Consider the following 10,093-nt stretch of genomic DNA (forward strand, 5'->3'; position numbering starts at 1 on the left):
TTTCACGCTCTCGACTGGAGGTTTCACCGTACCTCCTGGTTTCCTCATCGCTGATACCAGAGAAAAATTACAAAAGGCCATTTTTGTTTTTGTGCGTCTTAAGTGAAATCTGTTCCCTGGAATAGTGTTTCTACTCTGACTCACTTCTGCAGATATCTAAGCAGTGTATGTGGATGGGGCAGTCGGGGATAGAGGCTCAAGTGATAAGGTCATTATCTCAAATTGGGTGTTAACAGTTTTGTCATCTGGAGCCATATCTTGTTTTAAATATAGATGAGAAATGGTTGTCATCTTTACAAGGAAACGTGCTGTTATTGTAACCGGGGCGTGGAGGGGGGGGGCTCATCGCTTTACTTTCCAAAGAATCGTCACAGTCACGTCTCATCAATCACAGTAGCACACCTCTGGCTCTAGCGAGGGGAAAACTGCAGTGCAGCTGTGCAGTTTGTGAGTACGTATGGGCGACAGAGAGGGATTTACAGAGGAATGTTTTGTGTGTGTTCCAGTGAAGTGACTTCCTTCCACAGAAATCTAAGTGGCAGGTCCTCTCAGCTGCAGAACTCATGTTCCTGCATTGTTTTCTGTCTAGCAGAAAGGCCTGCCGAGACCACGAGCAGACCAGTTCTTTCTCATTCCTCCTGCTTTATCATTAGCATGTTCTTCCATCTCCAAAACGTAACCCATCGTATTAACTTAGCTGCACAGGACACTGTATAGCACTTCAAGAGCAGCTTCAGGAGCAAATTTAGACACCTAATATTCATAAATTTGATTATTCTGGTGCAGGATAATGTCCGGTTAAGATAGATGACCACGCTTTCGGCCAAAAAAAAACAAATAAACAAAAACTAACATTTAGAATCAACTGGCCGTCGGTAGCTCATAGAAAAATAAGCTGAAGGTGAACTGAAAGACATTTTTACGGATCAGTTTCCAGGTTATTTTTGTGTTTATGTGGTGTTTTTGAGCTGCGTTTCATTGCACCGATTAAGATTTTAATGTCTTAGAGGCCAGACTACATATTGGAAATGCCACTCACTGCAATAAATTTTAAAAAATGCATTTGGATGCATTTTCATGACTCAATATTTCCCAAAAATCCGGTGCTAAATACTTCCCCAGTCTGTGTTCTCAAGATAAACACCATACCAAAACATAAAATAGTTATAATTCATGATAGTTTACAGCAGATATCTAAAAATATCTATTTAAGTCTTCATGTATACGGTGTGTGTGGTTACAATGACGATTTAAACTCTCACATGAATAGTTTTAAACCAAGTGTAACATCAAGATAACAGCTGCTCTTGAACATGACGATGGCGCAGGCGCAGTGGCTCACAGAGAACGCCGGCTGACTGGAGACGCTCCGGGTTACTTGGCAACGCAAAAAACCTCCCCGACCAATCAGAGGACTCGCTCGGCTCGGCGCATTTGTACATTCGAACTGAACGATTCTTTTTTTTTTTTGTTAATTTTTTATTTTTATTTTTTACAACTATCGTTAAAGCTGGTCGTCTAGGTAGTTTTGTGAATATTTAGTTTTGTTTTAAATGCACGGCTCCGGTTGGTTTATATCGTGAGAAGAAGAGGGGACTGTGTCGTGCCACGGCTGTGTATGTATCTGAGAGGGTCGTACTTCGGCTTTAAAACTGGCGTGCTCTCACGGAGGAGTGTAGTTTAAACGCTGACTTTTATGGTGTTCAAGTGTTCCTCTCTCTCGGGCAGTGGATTATGTATGAGGTGTGCGAGCAGACGCCAACCTAACATCTTCATCTTTTCGCTCTTTGAATGCTGGCACAAGCACCCGTTTGGTAATGTATGTACTGCTTTTTTATTCTTTTTTTGTTTGTTTTTAATCAGGCGAATTTGTGTTTTCAAGCTACGCAGTTGCTAAAGTTAAAAGTTTGCCGAAGCATGGACGCTATCTTTTTTGTGTGTGTGTTAAATAATAAATAATTAAAAAAAAGTTAGTGTATAGTTAGTATATTTTAAACGTAAGCCGCAGATTCTCTTTTTTATTTTATTTTTTAATTTTTTTGTGTGTATCGTTTAAGGATTATTTTTTTCTAATTTACACGTTTCATCGCCATATGGATCCGCGTTAAACTAACTCCAACGCTTGCCAGTTTTAAAGCTGCGTGTTTTAACGGTTTGTTAACGGTTAAACGCACGGAATGCGGGGGCAATGTTGAACTCGTCGTCGCTGGGGAGCGAGGAGGGGAGGGGGGGGGGTAAATTGACAAATTGTCAGCTGGAACAAATAATTGGCGTTAATGTGTTATTTATTTTTTGGAGCAAACGGGAGCTTCGGGGCACTTTTTTTTTTAATTTTTTTTAAATTATTTATTTATTTATTTTTTTAAGCTAGCTCGGTGTTTGCCTCTCAGCAGTTCTGGAACGAGAGCCTGGCTCGCGCGGTGAGCTGTTCTAGAATCCTCACGAGCGCTGTCCCCCTTTTTTTTTTTTTTTTTTTCCTCTCTCTCTTTCTTTGACTGTGTGAGCGCGAGCAGGTTGTCTCGTGTGCTCCCACATTGAGCTGTGCGCGTGCTGACTGTGCCACGATGCTACTGCGGTTTATTCATGATTGTTTTAAACGCATTTCAGCGCCACTTTACACAGTTAATGAAAAATTTATAAATTATTAAAGGTGTTTTGATTTACTGTGAAAGTAAACCTGTTAAAAAATTATTATTTTTATTTATTTTTTTTGCACGTTAGCTGACATTTTTCCTCTTCTGTCCTGCCATCTTAGTTGATCTGAACTCGTGAGTCATGGATAACAAGGAGGAATCACAGAGTGTCCTGACCTGGGAACAGGTGAGCCGGCTGGATGAGGTTCTCACTGAGGTCGTGCCCGTTCACGGACGGGGTAACTTCCCCACGTTAGAGGTGCAGCTGAGTACTATTGTGGCGCGGGTGCGCTCCCGCCTGGAGCTGAGCGGCATCGGCGTGAAGGACGTGCGGCTCAACGGCTCCACGGCCAGCCACGTGCTGGTGCAGGACATCGGCTGGAGCTACAAGGATCTGGACGTCATCTTCAGGGTGGACCTGCCGCACGAGGCGGAGTTCAGGCTCATCAAGGACGTCGTCCTGGGCACCCTGCTGGAGTTTCTGCCCGAGGGCGTCAACAAGGAGAAAATTACTCCCATGACTTTAAAGGAGGCTTACGTCCAGAAGCTGGTGAAGGTCAGCACCGAGCAGGACCGCTGGAGCCTCATCTCCCTCTCCAACAACAACGGCCGCAACGTGGAGCTGAAGTTTGTGGACTCGATACGTCGGCAGTTTGAGTTCAGCGTGGACTCCTTTCAGATCGTCCTGGACTCCATGCTTTCCCACTACGACAGGCCAGAGGCGCCCTTGTCCGAGGCCTCTCACCCCGTCGTTGCTGCGGAGAGCGTGTACGGGGACTTCAGCATGGCGCTCGGCCACCTGAGGGACAAGCTGATTGCCACCAAGCGGCCCGAGGAGATCCGAGGCGGCGGCCTGCTGAAATACTGCAACCTGCTGGTGCGGGACTTCCGGCCGGCCAACGAGGAGGAGTTCAAGGGCCTGGAGCGGTACATGTGCTCCCGCTTCTTCATTGACTTTCCCGACATCGGCGAGCAGCAGCGCAAGGTGGAATCCTACCTCCAGAGCCACTTTGTCGGCGAGGAGAAGAGCAAGTACGAATACCTCACGATCCTGCGGCGGGTGGTCAACGAGAGCACGGTGTGCCTCATGGGCCACGAGCGCCGGCAGACCCTCCACCTCATCTCGCTCATGGCCTTCCGGGTGCTGGCGGAGCAGAACGCCATCCCCGACGCGTCCTGCGTCACCTGCTACTACCAGCCGGCGCCGTACGTCCGAGACCACAACTTCAGCAACTACTACGTGGCGAACCAGAACATTCCAACATGGCTGCCGTGTAACTGAAACAGAAACGGGCGAGTGGGAGGACGTACGGAGGGCAACGCCGCCGCCGCTGCTGCTTTTCAAGAGCGAGAGGAAATGAATAAAAAGGAAAAAATCTCCCCAAAAAATTTAATATAGAGGCAATAAATGCTATGTTCCTCTCAAGGCACAATTATATTTAAGTGGACAAGTGTTTTGCTTTTGTTTATTATTATTATTTTTATTTTTTTTTGGAATCCTTTCTCATTCCTTATCTACAGAGGTTGTCTAGGTTATTGAATAGGAAGTGATATTTTTAAGTGTTACGTAGACTTATTATTTCTTTCCTCATGTTTGTTTTGATTGTTTCCGTGTCTATCGACCTTTATTCTTAACGGGAGTTGTGTTTTTTGTGCCTTAACCTCCAGGTTCACCCCTCCAGTACTTTACGTGCGGGCTATGTTTTTGAAGAAAGAAAAGGAAACGAGAAAACGTGATAGCCTTAAGTTTTTTTTGGTTTTCTCCTTGATTTAAAAAGAGAAAAAAGGAAAAAGAAAAAAAAAAGGTGAAAAGTCAGGATATAAATAAATATTAAAAAAAACTAAATAATGGAAAAAATTTATATTAAGAGGGAATGGGTAATAAAATACAAAGATGGAGCCCCCCCACTACCCCTGCCAAAAAAAAAAAAAAAAGCTAATCACCGGTGTTAAAACGTTTACTGGTCAGGGAACAAAGGTGGTACACAAGAGAAATGATTGGGGAATTTAGTTTGACTTCATTTTGATCTGTACATATCTCCCTAATACGCCAGCAGTGCCTGTCAATTGCAAACAATGCAAGAGAGCATGTGTACTTTATTATTTTTTTTCTCCACTGTGAATTTAAAGTGTAGTTCCTCCCACTTCAACCAGTTTACTCAGCCACGTGCTTTGAGATTGGCTCCTGTGTGTTTTGAGGAGTTTAATCTTTGCTTTTAAGTCGCTTCCAAAAAGGCTCGCCAGTGACCTCCAGATGTCACGATGTTATTGTGGAGGGGAGGGGAGGGGAGGGGGGAGTAGAGAGGACGCAGGCCCGCTGAGGGAATGTGCCTGGCTGGGAGTCCTGGACCTGACAGGCCGACTTCCCTTCCCTTCCCTTTTCCTTAAAAGGAGCAGCACATGGACGTCCTGCTGGGGTTGTCCCTCACGACCATTGCAGGCTCGACAGCGGCCCTGAAATGGGATCCTCCTCTGACGCAGCTCGCTCGGCAACTGGCTCTCAGACTACCTTCTATAATTATCCTCTTTCTTTTTTTTCTCCTGGAGGAGGTACCTTTTAGGAACGGGGTGTGCAACCTGCAGCAGGAACAGCAGCGGGACCCCCCTCGCCACCTTACAAGCGTGTCCTCTCGTAGCCACTGCCTCCTGGGACCATACAGCGTTTAAACCCCTTTTGTGGCGGTCTGCTCGGCGGGTTACCACTCCCCTTTTCGGACCTTTGATTTATTGTGGACGGAGAAGCCCCTCGAAAAACGTTTTCTATTTCTAACCGACGCTATTATTAGCAGTAAATTTGAGGGGCATTGCAGGAAGGTGATCTAAGCTGTGACATCTTTAGCCCGCCTGTCATCCCCTTCCCCTTTCAGAGATAGCATCCAGGTTTAGCGTTGGTGGGACGACGGCCTCACCCCTCAGAAGACTAATTCCTGCTCCCTGCGTCGCTGCCGCCGCCGCCGCTGCTGCCGAGTCTCGTGTTCGTAGCAGATAACGAGGAAACGCCTCTTATCTATCATTAGAGAGCTGAGGACGGTCGGCTCGGCCTCTTCTTCGTGTCACATCCGGGGGTCAGGCTGCGTTGTTTTTTTTTTTTTTTGTTATAATCAAGCTGCCAGTAGTGTTTTTTTAACAACAAAGCGAGGGTGCCGCATGCCGTCTTTCTCTGGACCAAAGCCTGCTTTACAACCAGCAACCGAAGCAAATCAAGTGCCTGTCGTTGTTTGGAGAACTGATCTTTTTCTTTTTATATATAAAGGGTTTTTAATGGTGATCAGGAGGGAACGCTTCTGACAAAAAGGTTCATACCAAACTGTCATCGCTGCATTAGATACTAGTTTATGGGAAAATACAAACATTACTTTGGTTTGATTGTGAAAAATTTAGTATTTATTTTAATATTTTTCTCCCTTTAAACCTCGTCTGTGTAGTCATTCCTTTCAGTCTCCTCCTTTGTCTTTTCCTGCAACTTTGGGCCGTTGTTGTTGTTGTCACTGGCGGCCATGTTGGCTCCAGTCCTGCCTGAATGCCTTTTTGAAACCCAACTTCCTCCCTTTTTCTTTTTTTTACGTTTACACCTTTTTTTTGAATTATTATTTTCTGAATTAGTTTTTCTGGCCCCATCCAAACCAAACCAAAGCAATACCTGAAGTGCACTGACGAGCTGCTGGAGTGTCACCCAGCAGAGACCCACCCCCTTCCACCCCTCCACCCCCAAATATACTAACAAAAGCACTTTAGAGAGGCCTTGTTTTACTCCAACCACCTGAGAGGAATGTAAATAAGCTACGCTGTCAATTGCCGGAGGGAGTTGAGCTGGTTCTCAGGGACATAAAGTGTTTTTGAGGACTTTTGTTTAGTTTTTTTTCTTTATCGTTTTATTTTAGGAGAGTGAAGTAGTTTAATCAACGCCCCCTCCTCTCCTCCTCCTCTCCTTCATTTTGTGCCTTTTCTACTCCGTGTTAACCGTAACTCTTTCCACCCAGACTTAGATGTTCGAAGGTGGATGTTGGAGGCAGATTTCAGCTCTCTCTACTACACCCTTTTTTTTTTTATCTGTAAAAACCTTATCATTACACTCTCTGGTTAGTCCCCTCCCAGGTTAGTGCTAACAGCTTTATCACCAGTACTCCCAACTCCCCCCCCAAAAAAAACTTGTCTTGTGTCGAAGCCAAGGGGACAAAATGTTGACTTAAGTGTCTCCACGTCCTTTTGGGTGATGATGAATTGGATCATGGGCTTCTCGTCGGCGCCGCTCGCCGATAAGAGTTTGCGATCGGTGCCAAAGAAAACGCACAAACAAAATTGGGCGTTTTCTAGATGGTGAACGGATCCCTTCTAGATTGTTTTTCTCTTTTCTTTTTTTTGCCGCCACTATCGTGAGTTTACGGTTATTGTGTTTTGTTTTTTTTGGTGTTTTTTTTTTTTTCCTGACGACTGATGCCGTGTCAAAGAAAGCTTTTACCGTCCCCCGTCAGAGGTCGGGGTTTGATCCCTTCCCTCGTCGGGGTTCGATGTTTGGACGTTGATTTGTGGTCTCGTTGTGAAGTGGGGGAACAAAATCAAGAGGATGAAGTGTTTGCCTTTTTTTATTATTATTATTATTATTTTCAGGCCCCTACCTTTTTCCTTTCTGCTGTAAATGTGTCAGTGTTACTCTCTCACCTCACCTTTAGTCGCCTCACTCGTTTGAGCTTTAGTTTGTTGTTTTTTTTTTTTTTCTTCAACGACACCTGTAGACGTATCTTTTCCTAGGGGGGTGCAGAGAAATCTTCGGATTAGATATATTTAGTGGTTCAGCTTGTCTAAAAAAAAAAAAAAAAAATGAAAAGTACAAGTCTTACACCAGAGGAATGTGATCTATGAAGAGTTGTGAATATTATTTTTTTTGCAGCAGATTTGTGTTTACGTGGAGGTGTGTGTGTGTGTTTGCATGTGTGTATGAAGGGATGCCTGTGGTAAGTTTAAAAACAAAAAAAAAAAAAAGTGTGTGGGGGAAAATATGATATTTGTCGCACTATATATATATTTTTTTGAAATAGTTAATGCAAAAAAAAAAAGAGCTTTTTTTGTCAGCTTTGTGATTGTGACAATGACTTTGATGGTTACAACCATTATACTATTTCATTTTTCAGCACTTTTACCTCACTTGAGTTTTTTCCTTTTGAATGGAAATGTACATGTACATCAGGAAAATGTGTTTGAAGAGGAAATAATGAATAAAGAGTATTAAATGCATCAGGCCTCCGCTGTTTGACTGAAATTGGTTCGTCTCAAACTAGGATTTATGCCGTTTCTTTTTATTATTTATTTCTCGTGGCCGAACTAAAGGAAACTAAAATCTAGACAGCGTTTTAAATTAAAGGAACTAGACATGAAGAAATCATGTTCATTTCAAATACTTATATCACTGACAACAGTGGTCCGGCCAGGATATTGTCATTTAAAAGTGAGAGTTGCAGCCCTCAACTGATGTTATTGTTGTCATGAGTGTCTGAGGCGCCACCCTCCACCTATCTACTAATCACAAAGTCAGTAGAGTTTCGTCTTCCGGGTTGCCAGCTCTGCTCTAGTTACCACAGCTGCAGCTACGAACGTGTCGGATAAAACATGTGTAACGTTACTAAACCTAAAAGACCTAGTTATGAATCCGAAATACGTCGTGACAAAGTCCGGAATGGCATGGAATTGACCTTTGGCTAAGCCCCGCCCCCCTTGGTTACTGTTGCTACGTCCGACATTCTTTTCTGGGCTGTGGTTTTCTGGTTATCTATAAGGCTCTGGTATCAATATCAAGGAGCAACACTGTTCATGCAAAGCTGGGTACGTCTCTATTCACTTCTATAATCGTTGTTACGAAGCAAACGGACTAACGTTACGCACGTATAACGTTGTATTTCTTCAGCGTGTGCTAGCGTATCAACAACTATGCAACTTAAGCTGTAACGGTGATGTTTTGGTTAGCTCCACAGGGTTTTGCGCGCACATCATTGGGCTTATCCATACCCTGGATGCTGGATATATAACGACAGTATAGCCTGCCGAGACCGAAAATATGAGACGCCTGCGTTAAAGTCAATGGAGCGCTGTGGAAAAAGTGTCGGACCCCTGTGGGAGCTCTCTTGGCTGTGATTGGTCAATCTACATTCTAGGGCGGGGCTTAGCCAAAGGTCAATTGACCCTCGACTTTTGGATGCTATATTCTACCATGTTTGTTGGTATAGGCTAAAAGCCCCGTGCTTCCGTACATATAGACAGTGGATTTTCCATGGTCGCCCGTGCTAAATGCGTTCATAAAAAGCTTTATATCGCACCACTAGCAGGGTATGAAAACAATCTACGTTCCGACTGAAACGTGGTATTACAGTACATCTTTACGAAGTATTTGGCTAATCGCCATTAGTAAATTTTTGCGATACATAATTACTTCGCAAAACATCTCTCATGAAGCATAAACTTTATTAACTTACTGTGTAGGACTCGTCACTTGCCATTGGAAGCTCCTTGTAGCAGCCTACGTTCCTGCTGGATCCTGCAGCTTAGCTGGCAACCTCGAGTCAGGGGGGAGGCTGAGGGGATACACCGTTCTACAGTATTTTGAAAGTGATTGCAGTACCAGTTTTGGCCACAATCCTACATACTGTTCCTTTAAGTGTAATTTGTTTAATTATTTTAATATTAATGTGCCATAACAAAAGAGTTGCACTAATTTGCCAAAACATGAGGTACACTAAAGAAGAAAATGAATGCACTCAGCTCTAAATCTTCCTTTATGACTCATCTAATGTCCATTTTATGTTGAAACGGCAACAAAAAGCTGGTAATTCAGCTTCAGATTTAGTTTCTAACATGTCTCAATAAATCACAACAGACTTCAGCAGCAGCAGCAGTAGTATTACAAACCACAGCCATCAAGATGAAAAACATTTGTTTAAAACACATGTTGAGCAACATGTGTTTTAAACAAATGCTGAACACCGCAACCTTCGTAGAGCTGAGATTTAGCGCAGGGCTGATCATATTCGAGTGCATTAATCTTCACTAGTGTACCTAATGAACTGGCCGGTGTCTTTCTGAGACACCTACTGTAGACAGTGCAGCCTAACCTCTGGCTGTTAAAGAGTCAGTTCACTCACTCAAAGCTGTATCGGCTGTGGAGATAAGAGTTCATGGGCGTAGACCTCTGATAAGATGCTGTGTGTGTGTTTACTTGCTCCAAAACGGTGTGGTGTCTCTAATCTGTCTGAAATACAAAAGAAGAAGAAGACTACTTTCTTAACACTGAATTCATTCAGTAGAAGAAGAAGATGTTTTCACATGATTCTGGTTTCATTCGTGTTTTCAAACACTCCATGTTTCAGTTCCACCTGGAAACTCGTCACCTCATATTTACCCCAACGTGGGACAAGCATCAGAAAGTATGCACCATCAAAATTAAGAGTTTATTAGGTGCCAGTATTTCCTTA

General features: G+C 43.7%; 1 protein-coding gene across 1 annotated transcript; it reads left to right on the forward strand.

Moving 5' to 3' along the window:
• Nucleotides 1-1,517: 1,517 nt before the first annotated feature.
• tent5c (terminal nucleotidyltransferase 5C) lies at nucleotides 1,518-7,865 on the forward strand. Its single transcript, XM_084544396.1, has 2 exons — nucleotides 1,518-1,819; nucleotides 2,756-7,865. Exon 2 carries the CDS (start codon nucleotides 2,776-2,778, stop codon nucleotides 3,913-3,915), a length of 1,140 nt encoding a protein of 379 aa, XP_084400522.1. The 5' UTR covers nucleotides 1,518-1,819; nucleotides 2,756-2,775; the 3' UTR covers nucleotides 3,916-7,865.
• The last annotated feature ends 2,228 nt before the right edge of the window (nucleotides 7,866-10,093 follow it).

Source organism: Chelon labrosus, assembly GCF_963514085.1.
Source record: "Chelon labrosus genome assembly, chromosome: 5".
In the NCBI taxonomy this organism is placed as follows: domain Eukaryota; kingdom Metazoa; phylum Chordata; class Actinopteri; order Mugiliformes; family Mugilidae; genus Chelon; species Chelon labrosus.

Excerpts from the sequence above, each read along its gene's own strand:
- tent5c (XM_084544396.1), top strand. The coding sequence starts at position 2,776 with ATGGATAACAAGGAGGAATCACAGAGTGTCCTGACCTGGGAACAGGTG.